This window comes from Pungitius pungitius, chromosome 10, assembly GCF_949316345.1.
Source record: "Pungitius pungitius chromosome 10, fPunPun2.1, whole genome shotgun sequence".
Taxonomy (NCBI): Eukaryota; Metazoa; Chordata; class Actinopteri; order Perciformes; family Gasterosteidae; genus Pungitius; species Pungitius pungitius.
The window spans coordinates 18,383,269-18,405,951 of record NC_084909.1 but is presented as its reverse complement, the minus strand read 5'-3'; the positions used below and the strand labels follow the sequence as shown (position 1 = coordinate 18,405,951).

At 42.9% G+C, this 22,683-nt stretch overlaps 1 protein-coding gene across 1 annotated transcript in view; it reads right to left on the bottom strand.

Moving 5' to 3' along the window:
* itprid2 (ITPR interacting domain containing 2) overlaps positions 1-18,419 on the bottom strand; it is a 29,641-nt gene extending 11,222 nt beyond the window's left edge. Inside the window, exons 1-12 of the mRNA XM_062564943.1 lie at positions 18,230-18,419; positions 13,754-13,972; positions 12,630-12,819; positions 11,741-11,899; positions 10,358-10,400; positions 8,785-8,834; positions 8,540-8,593; positions 7,116-7,139; positions 5,715-5,754; positions 5,525-5,620; positions 3,998-4,145; positions 3,554-3,614 (exon numbers count right to left, since the gene is read on the bottom strand). Coding sequence (XP_062420927.1) covers positions 3,554-3,614; positions 3,998-4,145; positions 5,525-5,620; positions 5,715-5,754; positions 7,116-7,139; positions 8,540-8,593; positions 8,785-8,834; positions 10,358-10,400; positions 11,741-11,899; positions 12,630-12,672 — 718 coding nt within the window. The 5' untranslated portion in view covers positions 12,673-12,819; positions 13,754-13,972; positions 18,230-18,419. The remainder of the gene's footprint in view (positions 1-3,553; positions 3,615-3,997; positions 4,146-5,524; positions 5,621-5,714; positions 5,755-7,115; positions 7,140-8,539; positions 8,594-8,784; positions 8,835-10,357; positions 10,401-11,740; positions 11,900-12,629; positions 12,820-13,753; positions 13,973-18,229) is intronic.
* Positions 18,420-22,683: the final 4,264 nt, after the last annotated feature.

Below are 22,683 nucleotides of genomic sequence, written 5' to 3'. Positions count from 1 at the left end.
TCTTCTTCTGTGGTTGTGTAAGTCGACCTGTCAGTCTCGTCTCTAACAGGATGATGACTTGCATACTTTCCTTCCTTCCGTGCCGCCCCCCCCCTCCTCCATCTCCCCTCCTCGCTGTCTAAATACTTGTCAGTCTGTTATAAAACACAGACTTCTGTCTTTTGTCGACCACTCTGTTATCACCATTTAACTCGCTTTTATGTTATCACCTGAAGAACGTAGCACACATGCTGAGCATCTGGATGTCCTAATTCGCAAGAAAATGACCGATCTGAGGTATTGAAAAGATTATTTAAAAAGGTGGTCACAGAGACCGTGACCTTTTAACCCCAAAGGGCGAGTTTATCCTTGAGCCAATAGTGGATCTTTGCTTCCAAACTTAAGGTTTACCTGAAAATTCCTAGACATTAGGTCAAAGTGGCACCGACCTTTGACCTCCAAAGTTGAATCATGTCATCCATAACTCCAAGTGGACGTTAACCAGATTTTAAGAAACTCCCTCCAGGCATAATAACACAACATAATGCCTTCTTAAACGTTGATTCACACACACCGGGGGACAGTTGGGACCTCACGACCAAACCTTCACGTCATGTGTAAAGAATTCAGTGTTACTTCCTCTTTGACATATCGGTACACATATCAATACTTTATCAATCCAATTAAATTCAGTTTATAAATCTACTTGGAGATCATAGAAAAAAGACTAAATTAAGAACACCTGAAAAGCGCTACCTGATAATCTTCACATTTTAAAGATATTTTCCACATCAAAGTAATCTACTGATGGTTGTCTGTGGATCCAAAGGCACGTTACCAACAGGAACCGTGGATAGCTAATATGCTATTAATACCTTTAATGGTGCCAATTTTCCAAAATGTAAATAAATGTAGATTAAGAAAAAACATCAACACTACTTTCCCAGCAAACAGCAGTTAGACAATTGTATCAAGTAGCTGTTGAAGAAAGTGGTACAATAAGAAAACAGGAGATAAAAGGCAAGTGATATCATGGGGTTTTTCTTCTGCCCCAAAGAGGCAAAAACTAAATGTGTTAATGTGCCTTTTAGAAGAAGCGGCAACTTCTGAGAAACGATACAAATAAAAAAAGAAAACCTTCTATTTAAAACATGGAGGAGAAACAATGACGTTCAAGCTGCGAACCAGTCAGTCATACACTTCAGTATTCGCATACAGTCCCATCTGGACATGACTGCAGAACATGAACCCCTTATTACAGCATCTGTGTGTGATGATAGTGGTGCTGTGTGAGTCTGCTTCCTGCCGACTGCTGACTGCGCACTAACGCTCACTCCAAGGATCCCAAAACAGGACGTGAGAAATAAGAGAAAACGACACATTCTCTCCCCTTTTTTCAGTTTCATCCCAAGAGATTATTTCTGATGGTGAGAACAGAGTTTACAAAACAACACACACACACACACACACACACACACACACAGATCTGGGCGACCGATGAAACTGTATGAGAATGTTCTGGAAATTTAAAAAAAGAATCTTCCAGGAACCAGAAATTGTTAAAGGAACAGTTCACTTAAGCAACAGATCCCGTTCTGCTCTGAGTCACTGCAGCGGTTTAAAGCCACAACACACACACACACACACACTGCGTGAGGTTCGACTAGGAGGCAGTCCGTCACAACGCAGACCAACCTGGTAATCAAGTTCAAGTTCTGTTCCATCAGACTTTTTTTACACAAAGGATAAGGCTGATTATCGAAAGGTACCATGAAGAGCTGTGAAGAAGTGCTTCTGAAGCCCCTCTTCTTCTTCTTCCAGCTTCTAACGCATTCCACACTAAAGCTCCTCACTGAGCTTTAGTGTGCGTGCGACCAAACAGCGCGTGACTCATTTGTGGTTTTCAACAGATAATAATAGAATTAGGCTGTTATCCTGCGATAAGGAAACCTGATGTATAAAAGTCTATTATAGGCGACAATAGGCCAACCCAACACCCAGGTTAATACCTCAGGGGACCTTTGAATGAAAAACTGAAAAGAAATCTCATAAATCCCAAACAAATGGAACGACTGATCAGATTGTTTACTGCGGTCAGTCACTCACAATGATGTTGTCAAACAAAATAATTAAGACTTTAATGTGAAATATCATCAGAATTAACTTGCACAAAAAAAGTTTCTCCGACTTTATTGTTTTATTTTCAACGTAGTTTCAACGCGGCCTTGTGTTACATCCTTTAAGTGGACTTTTGCAGCTTTGGAACTTTAACCAGTGACACAAAACAGCGCACCGCGCGAAGGACGGCCATAGCTGGAAGAAAATGAAACCATCATTAGCGGTCTGACAGACATCCACATCACGCTTCTAATATTCATGGTTCGACAAATGTTCGGCAGGCTGTACGGCAACCGATCAGCACCTTTTTACCCCACAAAACATCAGTAACACATTAAAAATACAAATGTACCACACTGAACGACAAAGAATATATAGAAGTGCAAAAGATCATAGACAGGAACTCTAGTGGAATGTATTTTATGGTGAAGTGCACATTTTTTGAATCGTCGGCTAAAAACACCTTAAACTGTCTTGTAAAACAAACTGGGACCAGTGATGACTGCCCAGAACAGCCATCAACATGAAAATACTACTTTAGAGGTACTGAAGGACTTTCTTCTATGGACATGTTCTTATATACACAGGATCTTTGGAAAACCCTTTATTATTTATAGCACCAAAACAATTAAACCGTCAAGAGGAAGAGAATCATCTGTGTGTGTGTGTGTGTGTGTGTGCGCATGTACAATTAGGGAGCCAGTACTTCCTTGCAAACCAAACCAAAAGAGGCCAGGATGTTAGCAGTGAAGGTTTGTGTGTGCGCAGGAGTGCGAGTGCGATTGTGTGAGTGCGTCTGTGTGTGTCCGGGACAAACAGATCTTTGTCCCTCTTTTCTCCGTGTTGCCCAGGCAGTTGGCAGAACAGCTAAAAGACCTAAGGACCCCCACAAAACACCCTGCTAACAGTGGGAACAGGACACACACACACACAGTGTTTGAGCTTCACTTCCTCCGTCCACACTTTCAGGACATGAACCCGATGTTTGGCCTCCACGTCCACGTCTGATGAGCCACGAAGCTTGGATAACTACGGCCTTTTGAATGTTCTGACAAAAAGTCTAAACTGATCTGATTAAGGTCCTAGATTGCGCCGAAACACGTCCAGTAATAATAATAATAATAACCCTGTAGTGTCGGTAATTTGGAGTGAAAGGATGTAAAGTTGGAGGGAAATGACGACGTGTAGACATCTTCAGCCGAGACTCGTCACATCAAAGATGTTCGATTGGGACGATCACGACATCCCCTTTTCTTCTTGTCTGACTACAATCTCAGAAACTCTTGCCGGCCACGTGACGCCCCCCCCCCCCCCAAAAAAAATCACCTCTTTGAATGTACACGGTTTGCGTGGATGATATATTTTGATTTCAAAATGGCAAATTTTGTCCAAAAAGCGACAAGTTTTCTGGTGTGACAGATGAAGTACAGGGCAGGGTAGGGAGTAGGGTACATACTAGTTAGAGCGTAGTTGGGGTTCTCCACTTCCATGCGCTGCAGCTGAGCACCCAGGTAGACCTGCGGGGGGGGAAGTGATGTCATTAAAAGACATACCAGTGATCAACGCTGCAGGCATCGGAAGGCATCGGAATTCAAAAGTGTGCATATGCAGAGCGGGTTTGGGGTTCATCAGTAATTCCAGCTAAAGTCCACCATTTTGTTGAAGACTAAAATATCCCCAAAATTTTGAATGGATTTTATGACATTTTCTACAGACATTCATGTTCTCAGGAGGATGACTCCAACGCTCATGAGTGGTTCTCTGTGGTCACCATGAGTGCTTCCTACATTGCATTTGGTTTGTGCAGTAGTCCGGGAGTGTGTTAACACCGTGTGTACTAACACAACACTTTTTACGTCATGTAGAGTTTCCAGCGCTAACACGCCGCCTCCATCCGCACCTTGATGTCGATGCCTCGCGCTGTGGAGGTGTTGCTGAAGAACCTGGGGGGAACCTTGGAGGCGAGGTCAGGTTCTTCACGACCAAAACCAAGACTTAGGAGGATTTCCTCGGGGTCCTCCTCGTAGAGGTCCAGAAGCTCCGACAAACTGCGCACGCACACACACACACACACACACACCAAATCAACAGTGTTTTCATATATTTACATACTCATATACACAGGGTTCGAAATGAGGGTGGTCTGGGGGGGTCCCGGACCCCCTATAAGTCATTAGGGACCCCCTATAAGAATTTATTTTTAGATTTTGGGGGGTCCCCGACAAATATTTTTAACATTAAAAATGATTGTGAAAAGGTCTTTAGTGACGTTTTATATTACATAACAATAATTATTTTATTTCCTAGCGGGAATGGGCAGCAATCAGGGCAGCCAATAGCATCACAGATAGTTGTTGTTGTGGTCTATGACGCAGACACGTAGGTTATTGTTGAACGAAGCCTCACAAAGAGTGAAATCCCTCATGAAAATGCTGTAAGTGCTTCGATTATGTTTATATCTCCATAATAATTGCTTATTATAGTAAAATATTTGGAGTTGGTGTTCCATTAACTGACTTAGATACCCAGTGTAACGTAATGATTAGAAGAGTTTCTTGCTGTACGTGTATGAAGCCCAACAAGCTGCCAGCTAACAGCAGCACATTCACTAACATATTGCGGAAAATCTACAAAGCGCATCACAAATCCATCGCAGCGTTCACGATTGCATAAGTGAGCACGACATCACAACCACGTATGAAAACACGTATTCAAGAAAATATATTAAAAAAAAGATCGGAACGATCGGGATTCGAACCCCGTGGGTCAAAACATCCTAAAGCCAACGCTGCTCTACGCAGTGAGATGTGGAGAGTCACAGGTTCTGCTGTGCGGATTTAGTTAATGATTTTAAACCATGAAAAACATCCCAAGACCATTATCCCACCTTCAAAATATATCAATATAATTTTGCCTGCAGTATATAGTGTAGCAAGGTAGTCTTCAGTATTTTTTATAGCTACATTTTAGGGGACCCCCCAAGAGTCCTAAGTCATTTCAAACCCTGCATATACAGCTAACATATCTGGTGATATCTAGATAGGGAATGCTGCGGTGGAATAACCAGCAAACAGTGCCGCTGGTATGAATGATGTAACATTTTTAAAAGTGACTCTGGATCGCGTGGTGCGTTTGTGTATTCAAAGCAAACACAGACAGGTGGTTACTGAATGTTTTAACACTGCGTGAAAAAAAGATCAGAATGATATAATACAATCCATCCTAGTCATCCTTATTTACTTTATTTTAACATGTTTTGGCCCTATTCGACCCCTTGCTTAGGAACCACTTCCCTATTTGCCTGTGCTTTGGGCTGAGTTCTCTGTTGTGTAATTTATTCGGCTTGAGGTTTAACAGCCGGTGTCTCCTGTCCCTGCAGAAACCTCGGTCAGTTCCTCGAACTGAAGGCACAGGACTGTGAACTGACCTGGACACGGTGCTGCTTTTCCCCGATCCGGTGGAGTTCATACTCCTTCCTCTCTCTTTATACTGACTCCTCTTCTGATCCGCCGCCAGATCAAAACTGAATATCAACATACGCACAAGAGCATCAACACACATACACAGTTATCAACTTTATTCACTTAATGTTAGGGGTCAAATTAAAGTGAACTGACCAGGATTTAGATTTTTTGTTACTGGACTGAAGATGGTTGGCTGGAGCGGTAAAAAAAAAAGAAAAGAAGGAAATTATGATGTGTCAACAAAACATAAAAAACCCAATATAACATACTACGTCTGTGTCTACTAATTCCCCAACCATTACAAAAAAAGAGACTATAATAAAACAGTTGACCATATCTCCAGGTATGAAAATACCTGGAGAGTTTACACCCGAGCAAAGGTTACCAGAAATAGCATCACATTGCTCAGTGCTCCTACCCAAAGTCTAGTTATATGATAGAGATACTGTTCCAAAATATGACTCAGTATGTGAGCTAAGCTGCCAGATCGGATTTGACAAGGTGATCCTACAGGTTTCCTTATTAACCATCTGATGAGAAGATTAACTAGATGTGCTCTGCAATACAAGAACCAGGCGGTTTCCTCATTTATATGTCTTTATTTATACATGTTTATACATGTTACATATTTCATCAGTTGAGGGCGCTGACATTTTCCCTGGGATATGCTACTTCAGCTTTGGTCTATTGGCATATGATGTATGGAAGTGCACATGTATGACAGTCTTATTTTTTTAAGAGGAGGGAACTGAAAGTATTAAAAAATCCAGAGCAAGAATAAATATTGCTGAAGCGCATTAACTGCCGTACTGTCTGGGAAAATCATCTACAACTGCAGGTGTGACTGTTTTCCAAAGAACCTGTTGCAACCTGTCGCCCTGTCAATGTCTTTCTCTGAATGGATCACTCTCTTTCCATCCAATTAGTTTCAACTGAATTTCTTCCTTTGGTATTTTCCTCCGGTTCAAAGGAGCCTAACGCAACAAAAAACTAGCCTCCTCAGTGTAATTCACTGACTCACTCACATCCAATTCACCCGCAATCCTTTAATCAACTAATTCCCTGTCATCCTGTCCCGATAATGTTTGACATCACTTGAGTCCATTGGGACGTCTTCAAACACAACAATACAAAAAGTCGTCTGCCACACAAAAGTTATTTCTACATCTACTTGCTGAGATTAAGGCTGATGACAAGGAGCAGCCAGAACCACTCAACTAAATAGAATCTCTTCAAATATTTAACTGTAATGTAAAAAAGATCCCATTATCTTTCCACCCTGATTGTAACGTCCACATGAACAGAAAGCCAGTAAGCTCAAAGGGAAAAAGGCTGTTGTGCGTGTCACTCCTCAGAAGTCCAAATATGGTCACTTTCGTTCACGGGTTTGCAAAAATACGAGATAGCGACGGACAACACGGCAAACGTGAGGCTTCGAAACTTGTGTGTGAGTAGAGCAGAACACACTGGGCATCTACACCTACTTGCTTGATGGCATGTCAGCTCATTGCTTTGGTTGCACCACCCAAAACGTGACCATTTTGAATCACTCACCTTTGTCTTGAAACCAACTGTAACCTACGAGGTCGTCAAAGTGGGAGATGAACAAAGTTAGAAAATAGCTGCTGAACGCAATTTAGAGCATTTAGAAGCAGATGGGACACAGTGGCGTCGCCCCACTTGGTCCTCCAAGGATTTATACAAAATGTCAATATTTGTGTTTTGAAACATGGAATGTGGCCAGTGACATTTGTAAAATACTATTTGAAGATTCTCGTTCTTAACTCCATGCGAGCAGAGAGTGGATTACGGCTGGCAGCAGCTGTCAAATGGGCCCTTAATGGGTAATTAAAAACTTAGTTTAGCCTCCAGTTAGTTGCTAAGAGTAAACACATTTGGTAAACGTAACAAAAGATCTGCCAAATGACTGGTGGCGAGAAGTGCACAAGGCAAAGCTCTCAAAAGAGGGATTGCACTTTGCTACACACACACACACACACACACACACACACACACACACACACACACACACACACACGTCAGTGTTGGGTGGTTCAACATAAAGTCATTAAAGTCTATTGTTAACTCAAAAGCGCACGCACGCACGCACACACGCACGCACGCACGCACGCACACACGCACGCGCACACGCTGTCAGGACGTTTGTTGATGTAGCCGCAGCAGTTAGAGTGATGACACACACGCGCTCACACAGGCACAGTCAGTCATGCGTGGTGTTCCACGCCTCTATGAATGACTTTTTGTAAAAACTGGACTTGGGAATGAAGATGGATCGATGTGTATCTGTGTGTATCGCGCTGTGCATCTTTAGACACATGTGATCAAAGCTGCATTTTCATTTCAACACACTTTCTCTCTCCCCCTCTAAATACAACTTTGGCAACATTATTACTTCATCAATCGCTCAATGGTGCAACTCCATCACTGGGGAAGTTGTTCTAAGCGTAACTCATGATGAGTTAGTAGACGTCCTGAGCCCTGCGTCTGCAGTGTGACGCTGGAGTGTATGCTGTATACATCTTGTATAATACACACTTTTCTACACACTGCACTGCATCGGTTTAACTCTCAATTACTCAATAACTAACCAGTTGAATGTCTATCTAAGTCCATCCTTATGAAACCAGAACCTGTCACACCGCTTTACCACGGATAGGGGCACCAAACTTGTCCTGTATCACACTACACGTGTATACTCAATGTTCCAGTCGGATAAAACTCACCGCCCATGTAGTGTGATCATTTTTATTTAAGGGATAGGAATTACTTAGTAAAGCAAAAATCTTTTTAACTCCAGTTAAGTGGGAGTTTTAATCTGAGTTTAGGCTTGATGTAGAACAACAAAGTATTTGTAAAATGTCAAAGCCTTTTTTAAGTTGCTATTTGTACAGACTGACAACATGTGAAACTGTGAACAATGAGCACATAACTTTAATCTCGGGTGCATTGTGACTGACCTTCAGCTCCCAGTGAAAGGTCATCTTCAAAGCTGCAGCCGTTCTTCAGCGCTCCTGTTCTCACACACACAAAAACACAAACACATATTTGTTGAGTAAGACATCTATTGTAACATAGGCTGAGAAAGATTAATCCTGACACCAAAATATTTTGATGTCAAGTATTTAGTCATGAACCAAATTCCCCTAAAAGGTTTGAATCCTCACAATGTATTTACAAAAAAAACACAGAATGTGATGATTACCTTTGCTGGGAGAAGCCGTGTGATCATCTAGAGAGGTTCCGAGGGGAGTCCTGGGAAAATCACAAAGGAACAGAAAAAATAAACTCACCATGGAATTACAGCATTGTGTGTTTCAATGCTCATTATTTCCCTGACACATAAAGCTGGACTCGCAAACAGAAAAATCAATACCCATCAGCCCACCTGAGGTCATGACCGACGCCAACTACCACACTAACATGGCCTAACCCAACACTAACTGTATCTCCCAGCCAGGCAGAAGGCAGAGTATCCCGCCCATCAGGTCATGTGACCGACTGTTAGATAAAGGTTGAGCATCCCAACGGTAGGTACCTTCTCTAAACGAACTAAGAAAGCAGATGAGGCTAACTGCACGTCAGGCGAAGTAAATCCGTGCCTGTCGGGATGAGGGTCAGCCGCACAGGGTAACTGCACATGGGACTGAGGCTAAACAAGCCAGGCTAACTGTGGAATAATAAGGCTTCGTAAACGTAGGCCAGGTGCCCAGTCGAGCCGAGTAACGCTGGGTGACTGCCTGCCAGGTGAAGGCAATCAATGTGTGTAATTACCACAGGATAACCCCCCTAGCCTCACCTATCCGGGGGACGTTTAAAGATCCCACCCTAAAACACCCGGGCTGTTCCTGGTGAACGTTCCAGGTGTCCCACTGACCGGACCAGCTGTCTGAGCTGCCGCCGGCGGCCGGATGCTGGGAACGCGGCGCCGTTACACAACCTGCCGCGCTTATCGACGGGACAAAGCTTCCTGCCACCACTTAACACACACACACACACACACACACACACACAGATGTTTGTGCAACAGTGCGCAGCCGCAGTGTCTGCTGCGCCTCCCACTTTCCACCGGGCGGCCACGTCGGCCTCGAAGCCCCGGGCCTCGCGGCCGTCGCCATGGTAACCTGGGATCTAGCTTCTGCTGGTTATGTGACCACGACGTTGTTACACGGGACGCGTCGGTGCGCTGCGGAGTCACAACGAGGTGAGGGACAGCAGCGAGCACCGTGTGCGTTTGTGATAACAGTATTGACACAGAAGGACAAACCCCTCCTCTGTTTACTCTCTTTTCTGCCTTTCTTTAAATCCTCTGTAAACTTCTTCCTGCTTCCCTCTTCCTACCCTGGAAGGACTCAATGTGCTCAATCTCTGGGCGTTGGTCTGCCACTTTTGAGTCTGTGTGTGATTGTGTGTTTGTGTATGTTGTAAACCTAGGTGTTGGCAGTGTGGTGCGACGTCAGCAGCCGATAACAATGCTGCTGAGCACACACATCTCCAGACACCAGGAAAACATATCGCACAGGGTTCACATTGTAGTCTGTGAATTACTAGGGTTTTCAATGTGCATTCTTTCTGATAATTTTCTAATCAGTCATCAGTTTTTGTGATTGATTTTCGTCATTCCAAGCAGTCACTGGCAACGTTACACTTCTCTCAGCTTTAATGTACATGCTCATTTATCTGACAGGTCCCATATGACATTTGGCAAACGGGTTAAAACACAACATGAAAAACCCGTTGGTATGTTCCTTTAATCAAGTGGTGAATGGATACTGTACCTGCAATCAATCAGCCAGCTAGTGATGTTGTTGGGGACGGGCCCTGGCACAGAAAGACAGATGAGCGTGTTAAAGCTAGCACAGGCCGCCTGACACAGCAATTACAACATTAACCAAGTAAAGAGGAGCCAGACTTTCGGACATAACTCAACACCTCGGCTGAATATTGTCGGTGAGCCTGCAAATATTTTCATCTGTAAACATCCTAATCTCCAGCGTTTTGGTTTAGGGCCCCGGATGCGGACTACCTATCTTGCGTTCGTTTGTGACCGTTAGCAGCTGTGTCTTGCTTGTGTAACGCTAATGACATGGCGGGTGCGTGGCTGAGGAACTACGAAAGTGCAGCGTCGCCCCCAAAAACGTGGCGTTCTCTTAACGGGCCCATTTTTAAAAAAGGGACACCGCACTACTTTTTGTGAAGATGAAACGAGTGAATGTTTGGCATTTTGCACGGTGACTGACAACCTGTTGATTATTAAAGTCCAAAAGTTGTTTATAATTAATGAAAGAAATCCTCTTAGTGGACTTGAGAGAACTGCGCATGTTTAAACTGGAGTCTGCAGCGATGAGGATGACCTCAGCACAGCTGCACTTTGAGTTAAATGCTAATGTCTACATGCTCACCACTACAATGTAAACATGCTGATGTTAGCAGGTGTTCGGTGCTCACCATGTTAGTTCCGCATGTTACCTTGGTAACGGTTGCTAATTAGCACAATGCAGGCTCCACTGTTTGCAGGTATAAGGTCTCAAATGTATTGTTAAATGGAAAATTGGGTAAAAGACATTTACAAATCATCCTCTGGGGACAGAACTTTCTCCTGGATTCCTTGGCAATCTATAAAATATGTGTAGTTTACCTACTCCATCCAATAGTTTTTTGGTATATCGTTGAAATAATTAAGAATTCACATATTTTGGTAAACCTTATGGAAAAGTCATGAACGATGGAGGCAATGAAGAACTGAATATAGCGATCATGAATCACAAATGACATTGGTTGTTTATTGGAAAAAGGTTTATGATGATACACTACAGCTCCTGCCTATATACTTTCAGTCTGTAGAAAAAGCTTGTCTTTTTTATTTTACTGTTTTGTGCTGTATTTTACTGTAGTGTACTGTAAAAGAACGTTTTTTTTGTTTGGGCTGTGGTTAGGGTGTAAATGGTAATAAGGCTATTGACTAAGTTCCTTTGCATTTACAATCTGTTTTTCTGTTTTGTAATGACGGAAGATTTCTTTGTGTTGATATTATTTTCTTATTTAGCAGCAACTTTAGCACTCAGTTATGATGGTTGTAGAACATTTTCCAAATATAGCAAATATAGCTTCTGGTTTTTTAGAGTACAGCTATAACATTTAATGTTAAAACACAGTCACACCTGGTCCTTCTGACGGTCTCTGATCTTCCCCTTGGTTCTGTTGGGGCTCCTGGGGGCCACAGCTGCCTCCTTCTGATCCTTGCCAGGTGGAGTCTTTGCTCTGGGCCCAGGCCTGACGCCGCAGAGATGCTAAGCTGCAGTTCGACTGCACTCTGGGATCTGAGGATCAATCAAGCACTATTAAGTCCTCCATCAGGTTTGGCAGGCTCAACCTGTCAAACAGCAACACCGATTCAACACAACACAGAGCAGGAGAGTCCAGCCAACTGGTCACATGCAACCACATCCTATATATTATATATCTACATGAGCGAGAAAGACAATTGTCCCAACTCGTAACGTAACGGCCGTTACAAACCATTACAACCAGTTATCCTCTTCTCTGAAATACTACATAGAATGCAATGGAAGTCGCTTTGGATAAAAGCGTCAGCTAAATTACATGTAATGTATTGTAATACATAAAATTCAATACATTAGAAGATCCACTGTAGCATTTCAACTCTGTCATCTAAGCTTCAGTTTTGATCATCTTTGACACATGAGTTTTTAAGTTGTCCATTAAAAACGTGAGATTAAACATGGCTTATTATTTACTTTAAGCATTTATCATTCCAACTGTTCTTCTGTTACTTTAAGCTAACATTAGATATTACAATCTACAATCATTGTTTATTTGCTCCAACCGACTGACCGTTGATTTTTAGCTAATTATTTCAACTGCTTAAAATCAATTGTTTATTATTTCATTAATCAATTCCCTGGAACAAATGTTTAGCTTTTACTCATGTTTATAACTTAAGCTAATTATTACAATGCGAGTGTTACGCACAAATGGGGAATATTTGGCTTCCCACACATCCCACAATGCAATGTGCCAACGACCCACCTGGAGCAACGTTGGTGTCCATCCCCAGAGGTCCACTCTCCATATCTTCCTGTGTGTGTGTGTGTGTGTGTGTGTGTGTGTGTGTGTGTGTGTGTGTGTGTGTGTGTGTGTGTGTGTGTGTGTGTTTGGTTGGGGTCAGTCAGTCAAAGGAGACTGAGGGCTGCAGCAACATTAGCAACAGCTAAAACGCCTGGAGAGACAAAGTGAGAGAATGCATGTCATTCCTTGGAATTGTACACAACAATAAAGAGCACTGTAAATGTCAACACTTTAGGCCTTGGACAGATGTTACAAAGTCACACATATAAATAACAAAAATGAAAGTTCCATCAACTCTGCCGTCTGGAAGAGATCTAAAGTGAAACTATCCATGAAAGATTTTCTACATTTTTCTGGTATATAGATATTCACTAAATAGAGAATCTTAATTTGTTATAATGTTTTAATAGCAGCTTGCAGAGATATTGCAAGATACACAAATAGTACATAGAATACATAAATCCCTCTGGACAAAGCAGACAATCACTGGCAGAAAGTAGCGAAAATACTTGCCAAATTGTAGATGATATGTTCAAAAGACAAAAGAAGTAGCAGTATTTGTTATTAACACAAGGTTCCATGCCGCAAAGTCTAACTAACTAACTAACTAACTAAACTCCATTTTTCTTCCCATCTTGTTTTTTCAATGATCCCTCTTTTCTTGTTCTATTATTTCCTTCACAAGAAACAGGAGAGAGCGCCCCTTACATGCATGAAGAGGAAGACACGAGGAGTCTACTCCTTGCTTGGAATGCTGCAAAAAGGCTGTTAAAGGCTTTGTTGAGCTCAACCTGCGCACTGTGGACACAGATGTTGTGGTCCCAGCCAGTGCACGTGTCACAGCCAGGCATTGTGGAGCTTCGGGTGGAGGAGGCCCCGCTGGGGTCCGAGCTGAAGAAACCTGCATTAATGCTACCGTCGGTACGCTACCATCTGCATCTCGGTTTTAGAGATTCTATCAGATGAAATACACAGCGCTAACGTTCAGTAATTTAGCCTGTTTAGCTAATTGAATTTTCACAGCAAATGTGCCTTCAGCTTTTTCAAGAGTACAGCTGACATTCAGTATCAAAACACAGTCACACCTGGTCCTTCTGAGGGTCTCTGATCTTCCCCGTCCCCCTTGGTTCTGTTGGGGCTCCTGGGGGCCACAGCTGCCTCCTTCGGATCCTTGCCAGGTGGAGTCTTTGCTCTGGGCCCAGGCCCCACGCCGCAGAGAGGCTAAGCTGCAGTTTGACTGCACTCCGGGATCTGAGGATCAATCAAGCACTATCAAGTCCTCCATCAGGTTTGGCAGACTCAACCTGTCAAGCGGCAACACAAACGGATTCAATGCAATCTCTGCAAGTTCATTTTGCATAGAAATGGTCAACTGCAAATGGGTTTGTTGTTTTCTTCTGAAAACACGTTAACGCTTCCTGTCTTAATCACCCATTCACACCTATTCGCACACTGACAACAGGAGCCACCTCAACCGCTGACACCCCCCCCCCCCCCGCTTCACACGCCGTGGCCACAGCCACACAAGCTATGTGGGTTTCAGCCTTGTCCCGGGACACGTCCACGGGACACATCCACACGGGGCCCAACCAGAGCCTCTGATTGAAGGCCGCTCAGTACAAAACATATGTTCTTCTTTCCTAAAGTCTTTGTGCTTTCCCTCCCCACAGAAGCTTCTGTGGGCGGTGGCTCTATCTGATGGTGGTCCTGCAGCACACCTGGCTTACTACTCGCAATATTTGAATCATTTCTGCTGTAGGGATTGAAAGCATTGTACATCTTTCACGTTGTTCATTCTGTACACGTGTAGTCTGTCCATCCCTGAGGTTTCTTGCCTCTTTCCCCACTGAAGGGTTTTTCATTTCACAGTTTGTCCCGTGCCGCATGTGTACAGACTGTAAAGCCCTCTGAGGCAAAAAGGCCATTTGCGATTTTGGGCTATACAAAATACAATTGAATTAATGCAGGCTTCCTTTTTTAGGTCTAAATATATGATGATTTGTTGCTGCCACTTTCTAATCTATTATTGGACTATCAATCCCCGACTATTTGCAACGAGTCCCTCAGCTGCGTCTGGCAGGAGAAAAGCTGGCTTCAGCCCTGCACTCATGCAAACGGGAACACGGCATGCGGCCGAGGCTGTTTACAAACAGAAATGGAAATAGAGCGAGGCAGAGAAAAGTAGAGTAGAGAGTACAGAGAGTCCGTATGGAGCCCCGGACCGGAGTCGAAGGATGCAGAGGGAAGAAAAAGGAGCACAGAGCCAAATTAGAACGACGTGTGAAGCAGGAAACGAGTGTTTAGGCTGAATAACAGAAGGACTTCCTGTCTGAGATACGGGGGGGGGGGGGGCGGGAGAGATGGGAGAGGCTCGTCTAATTTTAGATTCCTCTCATAAATGCAAAACAAACCAGAATGTCAGAAAACAAACAACAACAAACACACGGCCAGAGAGCCCTCTGCAGAGTCCTCCCCTGCCCCCCCAACATCTGTCCTCTCCTGATGTTTGGAGACACCTGCAAAGGGTTCGTGGTGGGTTTGGTTTGCATTCTGAGGTTAATAAAAGGTTTCGTTGGCAAAGGGGTTGGTGAGCTTGTTTGATGTGTTCAGATATTTACTGAACCATCAACAGGGAGGTTAAAACGTTTAAAAGAAAGAAGCTTGGAAAAAGGTGAAATCTAAAAGTGTCAAATCTAAAATCGGCTATAAAATTAAACTGCACATCCTCATGCTTGAAAAGGCGGAAGTACGTAATTTGTGCTGCACAAAATGTTACTAACTATGATTATAATTGATCAATTATCAAAGTTGTCACATAATTATTTTGTGTGACGCAGACCAGCGGCTGTGAGTGTCTTTATTCCTTTGACATGGTGTTCTGTGTCGGTGTGACTGGTTATGACGTAAGAGGAAGTGCGTCGGACCGGCTGTGACGTTACAACGCGACGCTGCCTCGTGGAACCCGACCGAGTAGACCTACGAGTCATCTAATCAGTGCTGAAACTATATGAGCTGAATACTCAGCATCAACTATTTTCATGAAGGCGATGTTCACGCATTAAAACAACATACATTTTTATGGTTAAAGCAAATTGGATGGATGGATTTAATTGATATTAGAAACACTTGGAACACTGTGAAGGTGAGACTTTATGCTTGTGGTGTTAAATGGAATTTGTCACTCTTTTCAATCCATCGATAATAATCAGATTACTCAGATTACTGCCTGAAGATCCATCCATCTTCAAGCCGCTTATCCTGTGCTCAGTGAGAGACAGGGTTCACCCTGGATCGGCCGCTAGCCAATCGCAGGGCAACACAAAGACAAACAACCATTCACACTCACATCCATACATCTACAGGCAATTTAGAGTTCCCAATCAACCTGATCCCCGGAGCAGAGTCTTTGGACTGTGGGAAGGAAGCCGGAGACCCAGAGAGAACCCACGCAGACACAGGGAGATCATGCAGAAAGGCCACTGGGCGGAGTTGAACCCAGGACCTTCTTGCTGTGAGGCGACAGTGCTGAGCACCACACCACCGTGCCGCCCCCTGCCTGAGGATAATGATCATAAATACCAGAGAGAAACCTGAACCAATCACGCTGGAAAACTAGGTTCTACAAAATCGACATGAGTAATAATACTCTAATAGCACATGTTACCAGAGTAGCTTTTCCCTGCATCCTTTAACATTTTACTGACAAATTACTTAAAATAGCATTTTCAATGCAGGCCTTTAATTTTTCCAAAAGCATCTTTCAAGTACAGACTGCTGCCCCCCCCCCCAAAATGGAAAATCAGCCATTTCTGACATTTAAACATTTTCTGAAGCGGTTTTCGAAAATAAAAACTGATTTGACTAATCAAGAAATCAACACTCGACTATACTTTTTATTCCAATACATCCATACGACTTTTACAGATACTAACTATTTTCTACGTAAAGAAACATAGAATAGCAGTATACTTCTAATCTACCCAATGGACAAACTACAAAATTTAAATTGAAAAAAAATGTCTAATTCAAGTGAAAGTTTGTAATCAAGATCTTTACTTTCACTATTTTGTTTATTTGATCGAGTCGTTCATAAAAAAAAAGCTGTGCCATATTGTGCCACTGATAACAACAGCTATGTAACAATAACCAAAGTCCAGATTATTTACAACACAAAACACTCAATGGAACCGTTGAGTAATGCAACTAAATGAGTAGTTTATTTTAGAGTAGGTAACTGAAAGAGTTTAATGTTCTTCATCACAAACACAAAGGCCTGAGCTGTGACAGCATGATGTAGTAAACCGCCCAGAAGTCACTAAACGCATTTCCAAGCAGATACAATAATAAAAGCTGCCATAAGTGTGGTCAGTGAGAACCAATAATATAATGCATAAACCTGGAAGGGGCCATTCTGCAGCTTATCAGTAGTTTTAATGCTTTGACTACATTATGATAATGTTATTTTTATTAAGTATGAGGGTAAATTCAATTTATTGACGATTTTCACAATATTGTACAATGAATCTCTCTATTCATGAGAAGAATGTCAGGACTTCTTCCTCTTCCCACTGGTAATTTATTGACAGAATGATCCGACACCAAATAAGGAATTTTTTCCGTGTGTATGAACTACACCAATAATCTAGAAAACATCCTTTTAGGTGGAGGAAGTATTCAAAGCAACTACTGTATAAGTAAAAGTAATATTACCACAACATAACATTATCATGCAAGTAAAACTCCTGTACTTTAAGTTGTTTGTGAAGTTTGTTGTATTACCATGTAAGCAGTATTTGTCTAATCTACTTTATTCCAGAGATCTATCAATTTCTAGAAGATGGACATGTGTTCTGTGTAAAGTCTAAAAGTAATCAAAGTGCAATATTTCTGATATGTAGTAGTGATGAAGTATTCAGATCGGTTGCTTAAGTAAAAAGGTACTAGCAGCACAAATGTTCCCTGGACCCTGTACTGCTTTTTTAAAAATATCATTCGATTATTATTACTTGTGCATTACGGCCAATGCTTGGTTCAGGTGGAGCTCATTTTGAAATATTAACGAATTGTTATTTTCATAATGGATCAATCTGTTGCTGTAAATCTCCCCTCGGCGAAATCCAGGGGAACAACTTTGAATGAATGATGGAAATCGTTTGGACGAAAAGCAGCAAATAAAACGTAAACATTGAACTGTAGAGAAGTTTCATAAATCATCACATTCATACGTTCTCCGTACGTTGCGTGCAGGTCGCTTAAAGTAAGATAACCTCAACTTTGAGATAATTATAGTAAGTAGTAGTAAGTAAAACAGCAGCATATTCTACTACTCAAGTACGTCAAAGTACAATTTGAGGTAATTCGAGCAGAAAGGCGTACTTCCATCCCAGTGGAGCCTCGCAGGCAGTGTCCCCGCGGTGCGGCTCGGACTGGTTCTGGGTCATGAGGACACGGGACCGACAGCAGTGAGAAACTCTGCGTCCCCCCCCTCCCGTTAAGCTCCCGGTGAGCCCTTCAACCGGCGGCCACGGCGAGCCCCACTACGGACGCACTCGGGTACTCACCGTCATGTTCTTCCGCGGCTTGAGTCTGCGCTCGCAAACTGTCAAACTTGTCCAAAACTTTTTCTGAAAACACACCAACATTCCTGCTTCCGCTTCCTGAAACCTGCTGGAGGAGAAGGGGGCGCGTCCTCAGCCGGCGGCGCGCGGCCAACAGCGACACCTGGCGGACTGACCGCGGGCACCCAGGAAGCTCACGCGCATCTCACGACTATTTTTAAAAGGCATGTGGATTTAATAAAAAAGAAAAAAAATACTATCGTAATTGTTTATAAGCTGCTGCTGCTGCTATTTTGAATCAGAAACAGCGACGTTATATAAACGTTGTTCATTCTGTATACACAAATACATGAGGTTACACAGTGACGTCACACAGGGAAGTTGCACAGTGACGGGAAATAGTAATGATGTAATACATTTACTGCGCGGTGAATGAATATAATGAATATATACATGTTGTGAATGAATCATGTATCAGTAATGAAGTTCTACAAATCAAAAATAAGTAAATAAATTGTCTGCCTGCAGTACTTCGCTTTAACCACCAGATGGAACTATATGCAATCAAATAGATGAACGTCTTTAAAGGAGAAGCTGCTGCTGATGCATCCGCGATGAACCAAAAGATGTCAAACACGAACACATACTCCCCGGTATAAAAACAATGTACTTTCACTACTAAAGATTTGAGAAAGTTCAAACAATGTCCCCATTAGATGCCCTATAGCAAATTATAGCTTTAACAAATTCGTATCTTTAGTCCTTTGGTGGGTCAAAACAAGGATAACAGTAGAGGGTGAAAAGCACTTTTAAACCATACATCAAAAAGGGCAAGAAGTTTCCTTATCATTTCACACCTATGCTGGTGGACACTGACTTTGTTCATTCAAAACATGATGTATATGTGCGTATAACTTTTTATTTAATAAACTACTAATGCTGAATATAAGTTTAAATAAATTGTTAAATTGTAATAATTGTTAAACTACTTAAAGTTTAAAAGCACTATGAGACATCATTCGCTGTCTTAGATGTGTGTGTGTGTGTGTGTGTGTGTGTGTGTGTGTGTTCCTGTGGGTGTGTGTCGAGTTCTTATTGGCTGCTTTGTTCTATTTATGAATAGGTTAATCTGACTTTTTTTCACACACACACCACCTGCAGCAGAGAATAATAGTTCTTATTCAACACTGAGTTTGGTTTGGTCGCCCTGTTTAGACCACAAAGTTCTCTCCCTCGTTAATTATTCTCACATCACTACTGTTTAGTTTAAACTCTTTGTCATTCATGTTTCTTCTCCTGATAAACGCCTGTAAAGTAATGTATTTTTCTCATCATTGGAATTGTCAAAGTAAATATATTCAAGGCTGAAAAACATCAAATCAAACAGTGACTTCCATTAATACCCGTAAGTTAATTCTTTATATCACAAAGTCGACCGACTTAAAGTTTTATAGAAAGAAGTAATTATAATTGTGTGTAAAACTCGTCATTCATGAGCAGCCCTGAGTTCTATATTCATTAATCCTGGACGGAAGGCACAGAGACGCTGGATTGATTTTGTGTTAACCATTAGCTGTCAGACGCCGCGTGCAGATGGAAGCGCCACACCGGTCCTCTAAAGTTGCCTGGTAACTTCGTAGCAACCAATTTATCGTCACCACAGCAACTTCTTCACCGTCCAAAGTCCACTGCCTCTTTCCGATGGTCAGATCACCAAAACCCAGCCACATTATTTCAGTGGATGAAGACGGATGCGACTTAGTCATCATGATGTCACCCACTGGTTTGCGGACTGTTGTTATGCAGCCTCAAGAGTGGCGTTTTCGCCTGCATCTTCGAATTCGGCCAACCCCATGTTTTTGTTTCTAACTGTCAATCACAGAGTAGCTCCACCCGAAATATTACTCCTGGACCATGTGACTCTAAATGGAGCATAAGTTACTGAAGAGACATCATGCTCTGTTAACAAAGACTTGACACCAGATTGAGATCGTAAACTCATGTATGTTGTATACTCAAGGAATACATCGATAGAAAAGTAAATATCCCCGACACCGACACGCTTTGAGAGACAGAACAGTGGAGCAACAGCTGAGAAGACCCAGCCGAAGGAGGAGCAGACACTCTTTCTCCAGCACCACCAGGTGAGGTCTGCTCTAAGAAGGATCGACATCACCAAGGCAGCGGGACCAGACCAAGTGCACACTGAAGATCTGAGCCGACCAGCTAGCTGAGGTGTTCGCTAACATCTTCAACCTCTGCCTGCCACAAGCTACAGTCCACACCTGCCTTAAGGCCACCACCATTGCCCCTGTCCCAAAAAAACATGCAGTCACCTGCAAGTGCTTCCAGAGGACGATACTATGGCACATCAAAAACGTCCTCTCCGTCGACCTGGTCAGGCATCAGTCCACCCATGGACGGGTGCACCAACTCAAACACCTCTGTCTTTCTACATCACTCTGTTTGGGAATTCTGGACTTGCTCTCAAACAGACCACAGAATGTGAGGATAGGGAACCGGACACCAACAACCGCCATCCTGAAGACTGGTGCACCGCAGGCTCTCTTCACCCTCTTCACCCAGGACTGCTCCTGGTTTGCTAACAATAACGCTGTAGTGGGACTCATCTCCAACAGCGATGAGACCCACTACAGACAGGGGTCCAACATCTGGCTGAATGGTGCTCGGACTAAAACCTGGTCTTGAACACCACCAAGACCAGGGAAGTCATAGTGGACTTCAGGAGATCCAGGAAGATCCACTCTACGTACGTGGGAAGGAGGTGAAGACGGTGGACAGTATCATATTCCTGGGACTCCACGTTACTAAAGGCCTCACTTGGTCCCTGAACACATCACACACCGGGGTCACCCTTCGCTTGTTCCACTGCCATCAGGAAAAAGATTCAGTGCTTTTTAAAACCCGGACTAACACTCAACACCTCACTCAGCTCACACCGGACCAACAACAGACAATAACATAACACTGATGCCCGTGTTACGTTTTATCTGTTACATGTTTATTTTATTTATTGTCTTGTCTTAATGTTTTCATACATTCTTTTGTGACTGTTACTGCTGTATGTTACTTTACAACGACAGCAAACATCCTTATTGCCAAGGCGGGAGTCGCCCTCTCTGGTCAGCACAGAACACAAGTTTTCAGGTCGCTGTCTGATTAATACAAACGACAAAAGAGCAAAGGAAACATTGCTCGGATATCGGTAAAGTTTGGGAGGAGGCAGCTTCTGAAGCTGTTGAACCACTGATCTAACTTTCACTGTTGTCTCAGATAGCAGCTTTTCACGGCTGCACATTGCGCTGCTTTGAGCTAAATGCTCATTTCAGCATTCGAGCTTTTAGCTAACATGCTAAAGGTCGGCAGGTGTTATGCTTACCTTACTGGTCTAGTCCGTTAGCATGCTAACATCTGCTATTCAGCCAGGAACAGTTGCTACAGCTGATGCCGAGTGTTAGTTAGTTGTCATCACTGTGTTCATTTGTTATGTCAGAAATGATGACGCATCCCTCTGTGAAAGGTTATGGGAACCATAGAACTTTAAGAATTTATCTTATGCAGAACACAGATGTCTGAAAAAGTCCTTGTTGGTTCATGCAATTAGTAGGCTATATCTCCCAAAAAAAAGTAAAATAAAAAGTAAAGTAAATATCAAGGGATCACCAAAAACCAAAAGGATTCATCCTCTGGGGAACATAAATATCTGCACAAAGTGTCACGAAAATCCATCTTATAGAAGTTTTCAGTCAAATTGAATTTGGTGATAGCCAATATCCACCCAGAGCTGGTGTAGCCATAAACTCATTTGATACCCACGGGGTGCAGGTCGGTCTGAGGCAGTGGGGGTGGGACTGAGAGGAATGCAAGGTGGGAGGAAACATATCAACAGAGAGTCTGACGTTGTGCCAACACCTTAACTGGCATCAGACATTAAGTACAGAAAATCATTTGACTCCATCTCCCCCTGATAATCTGTAATCTGGATATTTACATTAAAAATAATCCACATCAATGCAGATGCATGAATGCCAAATTGCAACCTGACTTCTACTGTGCAGGTGAAGTGGTCCATGCAGGGTGATTCTCTAGTATACCTTCACAATTTCGAAAGTAGTTCTACTTCAAGAATAATGCTAAACCTTTTTCAAAACAACATATTGTTACCATCACACACCTTCTACAAAGTGCATGATGTTCGTGTGTGCGCATGCGTGGCTGCATGTGGCGACAGATGGTCAACTTTTCCTCACAAAGAGAGAGAGAGAGAGAGAGAGACTTGGCTCATACGAAAGGATTTGTCACGTGATCCCCGGGGCCGTTTAAATGAAGTTTGTACCATATGGCGCGTGCCGGGAGGGTGTGGCCTCGATATGCTAATTACCCCCTCCCGTTCGTGTGTTCGTGTGAGTGTTTGTGTGATGCGGGGTATAAATTCA